Source organism: Oncorhynchus tshawytscha, linkage group LG07 (genome assembly GCF_018296145.1).
Source record: "Oncorhynchus tshawytscha isolate Ot180627B linkage group LG07, Otsh_v2.0, whole genome shotgun sequence".
In the NCBI taxonomy this organism is placed as follows: Eukaryota; Metazoa; Chordata; class Actinopteri; order Salmoniformes; family Salmonidae; genus Oncorhynchus; species Oncorhynchus tshawytscha.
Window position 1 is genome coordinate 32008354 of NC_056435.1, and position 14012 is coordinate 32022365.

The 14012-nt window shown below is 41.5% G+C and overlaps 1 protein-coding gene across 6 annotated transcripts; it reads right to left on the bottom strand.

Moving 5' to 3' along the window:
• Nucleotides 1–647: 647 nt before the first annotated feature.
• On the bottom strand, nt 648–13655 carry LOC112254368. 6 transcript variants are annotated; one of them, XM_024426875.2, is made up of 17 exons: nt 13482–13655; nt 11647–12354; nt 10945–11088; nt 10502–10640; nt 10057–10379; nt 8907–8989; nt 8685–8734; nt 8347–8487; nt 8210–8263; nt 7981–8001; nt 4209–4307; nt 3759–3923; nt 3348–3539; nt 3137–3208; nt 2739–2825; nt 2406–2582; nt 648–2179 (listed from the first exon to the last, which is right to left on the bottom strand). In XM_024426875.2, exons 2-17 carry the CDS (start codon nt 12120–12122, stop codon nt 1703–1705), a joined length of 2700 nt encoding a protein of 899 aa, XP_024282643.1. In that variant the 5' UTR covers nt 12123–12354; nt 13482–13655; the 3' UTR covers nt 648–1702. The 6 variants fall into 6 exon arrangements, with proteins under 6 accessions (XP_024282643.1, XP_024282639.1, XP_024282641.1 ...); XM_024426871.2 differs by having other exon boundaries at nt 3348–3560; nt 13482–13654; XM_024426873.2 differs by lacking the exon at nt 13482–13655 and adding an exon at nt 13392–13458 and having other exon boundaries at nt 3348–3560.
• Nucleotides 13656–14012: the final 357 nt, after the last annotated feature.

The window sequence follows — 14012 nt, forward strand, 5'->3', positions numbered from 1 at the left end:
GCAAGCCATTTGGTTGTGGTTCTCTTCAGATGATGATTGACAGTGGCAATAGGAAGATAATGCTTGAGAATTATCACACTGTCTGTCACCCTCTGGAAGAGGTTCTGGAAGCCCTTCTCTCAAAAACAACATTGTGTTAAATGATTGACAATGTGATAATCCCACCACAGGAGGTTGGTGGTACCTTAATTGGAGGATGGGCTTGTGTTAATGGCTGGAGAGGATTCAGGGAAACGGTACCAAATACAGGTTTTTGATGCCATTCCATTTGCTCCATTCCGGCCATTATTATGCACCGTCCTCCCCTCTGCAGCCTCCTGTGAATCCCATCCATGTAGGTCTTCATTTAGGGCATTGGTTTCACATATTGATTTGCAAATCAATGATCTAATCAAACAATACTCATGTGCTAATGGTCAATAACTTGTTTGAAGGTTTCTTACTTTCCCAAGATAATCAGTGGTTTATCTACATGAGGAAATGTGGACACACCGACCTTCCACCTCGAGCACTAAACAGAAGAAAAATAAAAAGGACACACGGCTCACATTGGATGTCAGAGAGCAGCTGAAAGCTATATCTGTATTTTGTACTAGTTCTCCAATCAACCTGAACACCTATTGGAAAAAAACAGGCTTTAAACCCTCATGATTTGTACATTTATTTGTAAGACAGACTAACAAAATGGGCTATAAAAAACACTTTCCTCAATTTCTTAAATATAATTGCAAAGTCTAGTGGTAAAAGCGTAAAATACTACAGCCCTGGTTGTCCATTGCCAGCAGACTTGAAATGTTCTTTAAGGGCAGAGCTGTGATGCTCTGTACTGTGACACTGCTAAGTGCTGGTGACTCTTAACCCTGCGGCACCAAATGTTTTTAAGGCCAGGCACCACAGGCTGAAATGACATCACAGCATCTACCTATCAATTTTTAGATTTGTTGGTATTTTGGTCCATTAACATTAGTATTTTCAAAAAGTAAACAAAAATGACAATCTTGATAGTGCATATTTTCATTAGTTTATCATACTACAGTCATCAAAATGTCATTAATTTTAACCACTTTAAAATGGACAAACATCCATAATTTCAAAGCCCACTACATTGGATTACACAATTTATAAGCCCATTTCATAGAAAATGTAAAAAACTGAACTATATGTAGTAACTTACTTTGAAGAGATGGTGATTGGGTCTAAATAGGTGTTTGTTAGTCTAAATTCAGTGTACTTGTCTAACTGCCAATTCCGAAAAGTCAAGACTCTTTCCACACGCCAACTCATTTCCCCCAGCTTCAGAAGCAAATAGTGAATCTTAGATATATTCTCATACTTGCCCAAATATTCTAAATATGTTTGTTTTTTAATGTGCCAAAATGCATTTTACTTTCATGTCTTTAGTATTTTACAAATTAAAAATATTTTTAAATTATTTGTCCACAATGCACTGAGTAAGTCCGGTCCTGGAGTGTCTTAACAATATGAAACCAAAAATATTTAGGCTGACTTAATCCAGTGACTTTTTTTGTGTGTGGGATATGCAAATATTTAATTGAGATGTCACCTAGTTTGTATAATTCAATTTTTTTTAAATCTGAAATTGTAATACAAAAAAATATTATTTGTGTCTACATTCAACTGTAGAAAGTTGATTGTGATATGATTAAGGGGGGGAATCCCTATTACGGTGTGGTGTCTGGCCTTAATAGCTGCAGGATAAGGCCTTACACCTCACACAGTGCTCGGTTTCTTTAAGTACCAGAAAGTCACAGGTTGATGCCCGCTCAATGATAATTGGAGCCTGGCTGAATGGCTGTTCCTTGGTCGGGACCCCCTGGCACACATTGTACTTCTCTAGATCCAGGAGCAGGTTTGCCACCTGGGGCACAGATGTCAAGCAGGATGGGTGAACTTCATACAGCGGGTGGGTGAGGAGCAGCGGCTGGCCCTGTACACAGATCTGATAGTAGAAGCTCGGGTCAATCTGCACGGTTGTGTCCACCATGTGGGAGAGCTTAGAGCACTGCAGTAGCTGTAGTGTCGGGCCCTCCACCATTATGGCAAACCAGAGTGTGGGGAGTGCAGAGCTGTGAATGGACTTCAGTAGCTTTAACAGCTCATGTTCTTGGTCGATCCCACTTGTTCCTGCACTGTCAGCAAGACTGAAGATCTGAGTGATCTACACAGAAAATAATAGGGGTAACAAACTACAGTTGGAATCAATTCCGAGTCAATTACAGATTTACTTTCACATGCATCTCCTATAGAATATTTTAAAATCCAAGCAATCCAATGTAATCCCTACTTCCTGTAGTTTGAAATTGAAAAGGTAATTATTGGCCTTAAATATCAGTTACAATGTTGTAAAGTGTACTTATGCACCAAAGCAGGAAGTGGTCACTTACCATAGGTGTGACCTCCTCCACTTCTGGCTCCACAGACGGCGTTTCCACATCCATGTCCACACTTGGCCTTCCTCCATTCATTCCACTCTGTCTGTCCGGAGCTGCTGAGGATGTACTCTCAACTGGGGGTCCAACATATTTCACCGCGGGGTCTGCCGGTTTGAACAGTGTGCAATACTGGGCAATAAGAAAGAAATACACCATTACATCATACTCCAGTCTAAATATAAAAAAAGGTGAACACTGAAGAGCACAAGAGTCATGGGATTTTATTATACTGTAAAACATTACATGCTTAAGAGAATTTCAATAAGGTAGAGAAGGGTGACTCACTGCTGGAGAACTTATAAGGTTGAGGATATCTGGGACATGCTCCAGAAGTGAATTATTTTTGACAATTTCCACAGTCTCTTTGTGAGCCTGTAAAATATGAAACATCTGTTGAAAATATTGTGCATTTGAAAGATAAGAGCATTTTTAACCAATATAAAATGCCAAAAGGCAAATGCCACAAAAGTAAACCTAAACAGAAGCTTAAAAGGAAAAAACCATTGCATTTTGCACCATCATGATGTGGTCAGTGACACTTCTAGATCTTGAAAACCTGACTGCTGACATGCAAAACATTTTTGGGGATTAACAGTGGACTAATGAAAAAAGACCAAAAGATAGGTTTGAGTTGAGGTTTGAGTTGATGTTCTCTTTAAGTTTGAATCCAAATTGATTCCAACCTGGACTGTCGGTATGTGGTTTCTGAAATTCTCATCCCGGCGTTTGCTGGGAAGCATAGGGCGCCAATGTGCCTACAACAATAACAGACACAATTAATGCACATATCAGTATTTGCATGGAATCCTGTACTCAAGACAATATGACGTTAAGATGGGACAACAATAAACTTTGCCATTCCCTATTGTTCCATCTCCACATAGCAGTACTCACTGTTTCCATGTAGCGATAATCCTCTTCTTGCTGCAGTGGCTCGTCGTCATCATCATCAGTGAACTCCATGTTCACTTGCAGATGCGGTGTTTTTCTTTTCTTTGAGGTTGTCTTGCGACTGTATGTAAAGTGAGGCCTAGGCCTGCCAAGCTGCACCCACCCCTCTTGGGACCCAAAATCAGTCTGGCCCAACTGAAAGGGCAACAAGTGTCTCTGTCAAACACATACATACACATAAGAGCACCATTGAAAGCGTTGTTAGGAGTCCATTCATGGCATAACAATGAGTACGGCCATTGCTTAATTCCAAACAAGGACCAATTCAAACGGTACTTTAAAAAAATATTGTCACCCTCAAAATGCTCATACAACTGACAATTATTTCAACATAGGTGAGTAATCAATCCTTACCATGGCCTGTCTCTGGCACTGCCGTAGACGACACTTCTGTCTCTTCTTATTGCTGCCTCCAAACTTGGGTTTGTCTATGCAGAAATCACAAGTGCCACAGTCTGTCCTACTATTACAGGCTTCACACTTCCCACAGGAGCGCCGCTTACGTTTCCTCACCCAAGCCTGAAAGCCAGAATGATAATTAAAATGTTTTTTAAAAATACATATCATTATTTGTACTACTATCGTTAAATGTTAAAAATGTAAATTAAAAATCCAACAAGTACATGTCACTGTCTAGATATTCAGTGGACCGATATAAGGTAGCTTGTTGGCCCAAACTATGACCAAATTCAGATGGAGACCTCACTAGGAATAGCAGGGTTTTAATGTGGGAGAGGTTGTAATTGGCCAGCAGAGGGCACTCCTCGATAGAAGTGGGGTAAGATATCTTGAAGCAGAGCTCACCTCATAGTCAGCATCATCACCATCAAACTCTTCATCGTCATCTTCTATATCGACATTCACAGAGAAGTCCTCAGGGTCACTGAATTGAGAAGTGGAGTTCTGTGGGAATAATGAGATTTATCTATTCTGCCCTTTCCTCTTTATTTAATACCAAATCTAATTTTATTTGTCACATGTGCCAAATACAACAGGTGTAGACCTTACTGTGAAATGCTTATATACAAGCCCTTAACCAACAATGCAGTTAAAGAAATAGAGTTAGTAAATATTTTCTTAAATAAAATAAAAAATAAAACAAAAAGTAAAAATAACGAGGCTATATACAGGGGGTGCGAGTACCGAGTCAATGTGCGGGGGTACAGGTTAGTCGAGTTAATTTGACTATGTAGGTAGGGTTAAAGTGACAATGCATAGATAATAAACAGCGAGTAGCAGCAGAGTAAAAACAAAAGGGTAGCTGTGCCACTAGAGATTCTGGGTGCGAGTCCAGGCTCTGTCACAGCCGGCAGCGAACGGGAAACCCATGGGGGGCTCACAATTGACCGAGCGTCGTCCGGGTTAGGGGAGGGTTTGGCCTGGCAGGTATGTTCTTGTCCCATTGCGCACTAGCGACCCCTGTGGCGTGCTGGGCGTAGTGCATGCTGACACGGTCGCCAGGTGTACAGCGTTTCCTCCAACACATTGGTGCGGCTGGCTTCCGGGTTAAGTGGGTAGTGTGTCAAGAAGCAGTGCGTCTTGGTTGGGTTGTGTCGGAAGATGCACAGCTCTCAACGTTTGCCACTCCCGAGTCCGTATGGAAGTTGCAGCGATGAGACAAGACTAACTTCCAACTAGATACCACGAAATTGAGGGAGAGGTTGTTGTCCTGGCACCACACCTGCCAGGTCTCTGACTTCCTCCCTATTGGCTCTCTCATCATTGTCAGTGATCAGGCCTACCACTGTTGTGTCAGCAAACTTAATGATGGTGTTGGAGTTGTGCTTGGCCACGCAGACGTGGGTGAACAGGGAGTACAGGAGGGGACTAAGCACGCACCCATGAGGGGCCCCAGTGTGGCAGATGTGTTGTTGCCTACCCTTACCACCTAGGGGCAGCCCGTCAGGAAGTACAGAATCCAGTTGCAGAGGGAGGTGGTTAGTCCGAGGGTCATTAGCTTAGTCATGCGCTTTGTGGGCACTATGGTGTTGAACGCTGAGCTGTAGTCAATAAACAGCATTCTCACATAGGTGTTCCTTTTGTCCAGGTGGGAGAGGGCAGTGTGGAGTGCAATTGAGATTGCAAATCTGTTGGGGCGGTATGCGAATTGAAGTGGGTCTAGTGTTTCCGGGATGATGGTGTTGATGTGAGCCATGACCAGCCTTTCAATGCACTTCATGGCTACCAACGTGAGTGCTACGGGGCAGTAGTCATTTAGGCAGGTTACCTTCGCTCTCTTGGGAACCAACCGGGACTATGGTGGTCTGCTTGAAACATGTAGGTATTACAGACTCGGTCAGGGAGAGGTTGAAAGTGTCAGTGAAGACACTTGGCAGGGGGTCCCGCACATGCTCTGAGTTCACATCCTGGTAATCTGTCTGGCCTCGCGGCCTTGTGAATGTTGACCTGTTTAAAGGTCTTGCTCACATCGACTACGGAGAGCGTAATCACAGTCATCCGGAAGAGCTGGTTCTCTCTTGCATGCTTCAGTCCTGCTTGTCTCGACGCAAGCATAGAAGGCATTTAGCTCGTCTGGTAGGCTTGTGACACTGGGCAGCTCGCAGCTGGGTTTCCCTTTGTAGTCCGTAATAGTTTGCAAGCCCTGCCACATCCGACGAGCATCAGAGCCGGTGTAGTAGGATTCAATCTTTGTCCTGTATTGAAGCTATGCCCGTTTGATGGTTTGTGAGTGCATAGCGGGATTTCTTATAAGCGTCTGGATTAGTGTCCCGCTCCTTGAAAGCAGCAGCTCTAGCCTTTAGCTCAGTGCAGATGTCTGTAATCCATGGCTTCTGGTTGGGATATGTACGTACGGTCACTGTGCGGACGACGCCGTCAATGCACTTATTGATGAAGCCGCTGACTGCGGTGATATACTCCTCAATACCATTGAATGAATCCCGGAACATATCTGTGCTAGCAAAACAGTCCTGTAGCCTAGCATCCGCGTCATCTCACCACATCCGTATGAAGCGAGTCACTGGAACTTCCTGCTTTAGTTTTTGCTTGTAAGCAGGAATCAGGAGGATAGAATTATGGTCAGATTTGCCAAATGGAGGGCGAGGGAGAGCTTTGTATGCGTCTCTGTGTGTGGAGTACAGGTGGTCTTGAGTTTCCCTCTGGTTGCACATGTAACATGCTGCTAGAAATTAGGTCAAACGGATTTAAGTTTGCCTGCATTAAAGTCCCCGGCCACTAGGAGTGCAGCATTTTCTTGTTTACTTATGGCCTAATGCATCTCGTTGAGTGCGGTAATAGTGCCAGCATCGGTTTGTGGTCGTAAATAGTCGGCTACGAATAATATAGATAAACTACATATTGGTAGATAGTATGGTCTACAGCTTATCATGAAGTACTCTACTTCTGGCGAGTAATACCTCGAGACTTCCTGAATATTAAACATTGATCCGTGTCGTTGTTCAGCCGCGACTCGGTGAAACATAAGATATTACAATTAACTTCTTATGGCTGGGGGCATTATTGAGTAGCTTGAATGAATAAGGTGCCCAGAGTAAACTGCCTGCTACTCAGGCCCAGAAGCTAAAACATGCATATTATTAGTAGATTTGGATAGAAAACACTTAAGTTTCTAAAACTGTTTGAATGATGTCTGTGAGTATAATAGAACTCATATGGCAGGCAAAAACCTGAGAAAAAAAAATCCAACCAGGAAGTGGGAAATCTGAGGTATGTAGGTTTTCAAATCTGCCTATCCAATATAGTGTCATATTGCACTTCCTGAGGTTTCTACTAGATGTCAACAGTCTTTAAAACCTTGTTTCAGGCTTCTTCTGTGAAGGGGGAGAGAATAAGAGCTGTTTGACTAAGGGGTCTGGCAAAAGGCCATGAGCTCAGTCAGTAATTGTCTCTCCATTTCTGCTTTTTGTAACTCCTCCTCCTCCTCCTGTAACTCCTTTGGCTGGAAAAATGGCTGTGTTTTTCTGTGACTAGGTGCTGACCTAACAATCGCAAGGTATGCTTTCGTCGTAAAGCCTTTTTGAAATCGGACACTGTGGTGGGATTAACACCAAGTGTATCTTTAAAATGGTGTATAATACTTGTATGTTTGAGGAATTTTAATTATGAGATTTCTGTTTGAATTTGGCGCCCTGCACTTCCACTGGCTATTGTCAAGTCGATCCTGTTTAATGGGATCTCAGCCATAAGAAGTTAATGTCCCGTTGGTAGGATAGTCTCGATCACAGATCATCCAGTTTACTTTCCAATTATTGCACGTTTGCCAATAGAACGGATGGTAGAGGCGGTTTACCCACTCGCCAATGAATTCTAGCATGGCATCCCATCCTCGGCTCCCTGTATTTCTGTCTTCATGCGAATGACGGGGATTTGGGCCTGGTCTCATGGAAGCAGTATATCCTTCGCGTCGGACTCATTAAAGAAGCTCTTTTCGGTCATGAGACGGTAGCAGCAACATTATGTACAATATAAGTTACAAACAACGCAGGGAAAAAAGCCCCATTATTATTAAATTACATTCATAGTTTCCTTTGCATATTAAATGATTACTAAGATAAGGATTAGATGAGTATTATTAGAGAGGGCTGGGTATTGTTACCTGCAATTCTCTGCTGTCAATCTGCAAAACAAATGCTATACATTCAGTTATGGGAGATTTTCATTGAGAATATTCCAAATTCACTGCCAATATTCATATGTGGACTTGTGGGACATACTGCTCTAAGCACAATAGTAAGCACAATAGATCTGAATAGACAATAGCCTTCTGCAGTTGTCATATACATGCAAACTAAGATATCCTAGGTAATGGGGTTCTAGAAAATTACCTGAAAATTCGTCATGGGATAGGGATCCAACATTTGGGGACCATCGGGTTTATACTGAAATACACATACATAAACAATCAAAATAAATCACCACTTGGATTTCTTCAATCTCTGTCTGTTCTTTGGTCAGTCTGTACCTTGAGGATAGGACATTTGCATTTACGTTTCCGACAGCGGACAAGTTTTCTGGTGTCAGGGTTCAGTGTTTTTTTGCAGTTCGCACAACTCCCACAATCTTCTGTGGTAAGGCAAGCCCTACAGTGACCACAAGGAATCCACTAAAACAGACAACAATAATTATGGAGTTAGAGTATTCCTATCCATTTAGACTTATGTTGATAAATCCTTGTTTAACTATGTAAAACTGAAATAATTAAAGAGTCAAAAATACAAAACGGGAAGTCGAGAAGCATGCACGCATGTTAAAAACAGAAATGGGAGTAGTAGACTCGTTAGTTGAGGAACACCTGTTTACCTTTCTGAATCTTTGATGAAGTTGAATCTTGGCTATAGTTGGATTGTTGGCTAAAAGCAAAGAGGGATACTGTTAACACAATATTAAACGTATACTTCATAAAACAGTAAAAACAGGCACATTTACAATGTTTTTAAACTTAAAAATATGTAAATTCTGTTCCTCTTTAAAACAAATTTGTAAAATGTTTTTCCTTTAATTGACACTAAAGAGTTGACATACCCCTGCATATGGTGCAACAGGGACTCTTCATCTGCCTTTCATACTCTGAGCCTGTATATGAATTACCACAAATGGCACAGATGCTGAAATAAAGAGTATCGAAGCAAGTTACCTAAAGTACCAAGTGCATAATATCACAATCATTCTCAAGATATTAACATCAACCCCTTCAATCACTCCCATGTATTCTTTGCTTATTTTACATTTAAGAAAGCTGTATCTAAGGGGAAAACACTCAAGCAGACATGCAAAAAAAACATTTCCAATTCACACATGTGTATAATAGGGCAAATATAAGCAAATTAACAAATATGTACTGAACAAAAATATTAACGCAACATGCAACAATTTCAATGATTTTACTGAGATACAGTAAATCTGTCAATTTAAATAAATTCATTAGTTCCTAATCTATGGATTTCACATGACTGGGCAGGGGCGCAGCCATGGGTGGGCCTCGGGGGGCAGCCAATCAGAATGATTTTTCCCCAAAGGTTCTTTTTTTACACACAGAAACACTCCTCAGTTTCATCAGCTGTCTGGGTGGCTGGTCTCAGACGATCCTGCAGGTGAAGAAACCAGATGTGGAGGTCCTGGGCTGGCGTGGTTACATGTGGTCTGTGGTTTTGAGGCTAGTTGAACGTACTGCCAAATTCTCTAAAATGACGTTGGAGGCGGCTTCAGGTAGAGAAATTAACATTCAATTCTCTGGCAACAGCTCTGGTGGACATTTCTGCAGTCCACATGCCAATTTCACACTACCTCAAAACTTGAGACATCTGTAGCATTGTATTGCGAGACAAAACTGCACATTTTAGAGTGGCCTTTCATTGTCCCTTGTGCATCATGATGTTTAATCAGCTTCTTGATATACAACATCTGTCAGGTGAATGGATTATCTTAGCCGAAGAAGAAATGCTCACTAACTGGGATATAAACAAATATGTGCACAAACTTTGAAAGAAGCTTTTTGTGCTTATGGAAAAATGTCTGGTTTCAGCTCATGAAACATAGGACCAACACATTACATGTTGCGTTTATATTTTTGTTCAGTGTATATATAGCCTAAACCATGATTATGTATGAGGAATTTGTAAACTTAAATTCTCAGAGATACAATTATAGGATAACATGGAAGCATTTGACTCACCCAAAGAAGGGCTCTGAACCAGCCTTCCCATTGATGGAGACTGAAAGTGATGATGCAGGGCTCAAGGGCAGTTTAGTTGCATTTTGCTTCACATCTTCCACATCATGAGCGACAGAAGCTGAACTAATCTTTGCGAGAGACGAGTTCGGTCTTGGGGGAGTGGTATGTTGGAGATCTTTGCTTGGCGTAACCATAGAGCTGTGACTCAGAGGGGTCAGTCTGTGATGGGAGTCAGGACTGTCTGCCCGGTCCCCTCTGTCCTTCAAGCTGGACTCTGAGGAAAATCCACAGTCCACTAAGGGAGGAGGATCCTTCTGTATGTTCTAACAGACCATGGGTTGGAATAGACAAGATGGTAGTTGTTAGAAAATACATTCAAATTAGTGAAGTGAAAGAAAAGGTATAATTTCAAGTAAATACTGGGAGCTTTTTATTTTATTATTACCGTCTTTCTCGCACGCAAGGGCTTGGGTTGTCCAGCACCCCTGAACACCCCTGCTTTGTAATCAAACATTGTCATGTCCAGAGTATCTGCCAGGACTTTGGAAAGCTCAACCCTACTTCTCACACGCTCATTACTCGGACTTCAGGTTCACAGAGAAGGGAATAAAGATAGTGTGATCCATTAGTGGCATCAATGATTTATAAAAAGTTACCTTAAAGCATATAATACTGACAATGAAATGAATGCGCTGTGGGCCTCTGTATTATTAAGAAATTGGTTTTACCGCGTTTTTATTTCAAACCAACGGCTTATTCAAACAGGTACAGCAAGTGAGCTCTCGTAAATAACAATGAACATCATGTCATGAGACAATACCAATGGTTAAAAATCTAGACTGGCCCATGGTCTAAAAAATGAATAGAGTTTTGCCAGAATGTTTTTACCTCATGTAATAAACGTCACTCTGGCCAACACTAGAACCTGAACGACGAACAACCGCTTTGCGCTTCCACCCCTTTCCAAGTGCCGGCCAGTCCTCCCAGCCCTCTTCAACTGTTACTCTTTTCTTCCGTCTATAAACAGAAAACCTGGCATAAAATAAAAACACATGTCAGCAAAGTATATCAGCATAAGAGCATAAAACATAACAGCAGAGCATATCGACTGGCTAGTCTGTATAGTTTGACTGTCTACATATTTGCTACAAGAAAGGACATTTGGGGCCCATTACAGCAGGTTGACGTTAATTGTGATGAATCTTTGCCTGTAGGCAGAACTGAGCGATTTCTGCTTGATAGGCCAGCTGCAAAAACAAAATTGTCTATATTGCAAAAAATATCTAAATAAAGTTGTGCTTTAGGTCATCATTTAATGTTAAAATTTGATTGGATGACTTTGTGGCTGCGCCAGCTAACCTCCAGGACAAGATTCATGACAACAACAAAACAAAAAAACACACAACTGCCCCAATTCACTGCCCCAGATAAATCCTTCTTTAAAAAAGTTGGGTACTTATATGTTGGAGAGTAAATTAGCCAACTTCTGTATTGATTTGTGGGCCCTAGAAACCCTGACATGTTTTAATAACACTGATACAACAGCAGCCAAAGCTAGTCAAATCAAGTGTCACATCTCACTCAACATACAGGTTGTTGCTGTTGATTTTCTTCTCAAGGCCTGCCACGCTACCGCTCCTTTCGCTCCCTGCAACACTCTCCTCTTCGGCATCCCCTTTGCCATTGACGCGTCGCTCCCCCATCGCAAGGCCCAAGTTCCAACCCTGTGTGTCATCTTCATAATTGTCATCCTCCAGGGGCTCAAACCAGTCTACAGGTTGTTCCTCCGCAACTCCCCCTGGGATCTTCTCTGTCTGCCCATGGCCTGTCATCACAGGAACAGAGGTGGCATGGTCCTGAATGTCAAGGCTGTCCGAGGGAGCCAGGGCCTCCAGTGGCGATAGGACCTGAGAGGTCCTCTCCAGCCCATTGTCCCCAACCTCAGTCCTCTCCTCCCTTTCTATAAGTAGATCATTTGTAGGTTTTAGTACCTCTCCGTTTATCTCCATGTCTTCCTCCCCTGGCCCTCTGCCGGAACCTTGGTTATCCACCGGTCCTTCATTCATTTCTGTGGCTCTATACACTCATGAAGCCACAGGTCTAAATGTTCTCCAAAATGTTCTTGAACAACGACTTCCAAGGTTCACACATCCAAGACCTTGCATAACAATACAGAGGAGTGCTCACATCCAGTGGGGTCCTAGAGTAACTCAAGCATAAACTTTGCTTCTCTGTATATGCGCTTGCATCCCCACAGGGCTTCCCAAAACCTCCAGTCTTCCCATTGATGTATAGGACCTGAAAAGATAAAGTTGAGAAATAACAGCATTGGCTTTACGCAGGCTGTAAGCAGAATTTCACATGGGTATACCCTGAATCAATGCATCCACATCATAACACCATCCCAATACAGTCAGCTGAGCTGTTCAAGAAGTTTCAGCCTAATCAAACCAGTCTGCTATTGCCAGAGAATATATTTCTAACTTGACAGTCAGCTGTCCGGTAGTTGAAAGTAGGTAAGTTTTGTTAACATTAGCAACATAACGTATATATGATGTCACGTATATATGAAAATAATAGGTACTTAGTTGTATTAGTAGTTTTTATTAGCTGTATTGCTTTTAGTAGTTATACAACAACTTCATTTTGTTGTTAATTTTTTAAATTTGATTATTATTATTTGACAGTATTTGCCATATTATTGTTTCTACTTTTTTTTACACTTGAAACGAGATGGAGCATCATTCAAGACATTGCATCCTCCACAATGTCATATATTCAGACATGTCAATTCCTATCTACTGTAACGTTAGCTACAATAATCAAACCAACGTTAATCAATAACTCTAACAATGTAACAGTTAGAGGAGAGGCGCATTAGCTATGTACTGATTATTTTAGTGACGGCGTTAACAGGTATTTGGTAAGAACGACATAAGTGGACATAGTAGCATCATACAGATAAGCTAGTTAACGTTAGCTAGCTAATGCTACCATACTTCGTCGCCTTTTGATTGTTAACTAACGTTAGCTAGATAGCTAGCTTGTTAACATAGCAGCTAACGTTAACAAGCAAACAAGTCACGACCACCATGGCAAAAAAACGAAAGTCATTTCAAACACAATTACATATTGAAACCAAAACCGCGAAACAGCTACCGAGATACCACAGACAAATATATGAAACATATTAGGGCTAACGTTAGATAGATAACGTTACCTATTCATATAATCAGTGTAAGCGGAAGTATAGCTAGATCAGTTAGCCACATTAGCTAGCAAAAATGTCGTTGACTGTTTATTGGACAGAGCTAACGAGCACACCCACCACTTACGAGGAGAAACATACATGTGAAAAATGGACGCAGCTCCAAAACAAAACAGCATAAATATTTTCAAAACAGCATCTAATATCGAAAACTTACCATCGACGGTTAAGAACCGGAAATTACATGCAACATAACAGGAAACACAAATGAAACGCAAACATGGATGCTTGGGTCGTCCCTACCCTCTACCCCTTACTATTTCTACTGCTACGTTAGTTCACCCCAAATGTACCTTAACCAGTGTATATTACATTGACAAGACATTCGCGTGACCGCTAAAACAATGGAAATTCATGTCCTCAAAGATGGAAGGCAGGCGGGAGAAGGTGAAATCAGGTGGGACCATTCTAGCCAATAAGAGGGCAAATACTTGTGTGACCAACATGCCGTAGAGATAGATATGTTAATACAACATGTATTTATTTTATTAACACTTTATTAACTATTAACACTATATATAGACATAATATAACATTTGAAATGTCTTTATTCTTTTGAAAATAGCGTGAGTTTAATATTTACTGCTCACTTTTTGATCATTTCACTTTTGTTGATCCATTTCACTTGTTTTGGCAATGTAAACATGTTTCCCATGCCAATAAATCCACGTGAATTGAATAAAGGACT

Coding starts and splice junctions, on each gene's coding strand:
- LOC112254368 (XM_024426871.2), bottom strand. CDS start 12,122: ATGAATGAAGGACCGGTGGATAACCAAGGTTCCGGCAGAGGGCCAGGG. Junction 3,924..4,208: donor GTGATGATGCTGACTATGAG/GTGAGCTCTGCT, acceptor TCTGGCTTTCAG/GCTTGGGTGAGGAAACGTAA. Junction 3,209..3,347: donor ATTATCGCTACATGGAAACA/GTGAGTACTGCT, acceptor TTATTGTTGTAG/GCACATTGGCGCCCTATGCT.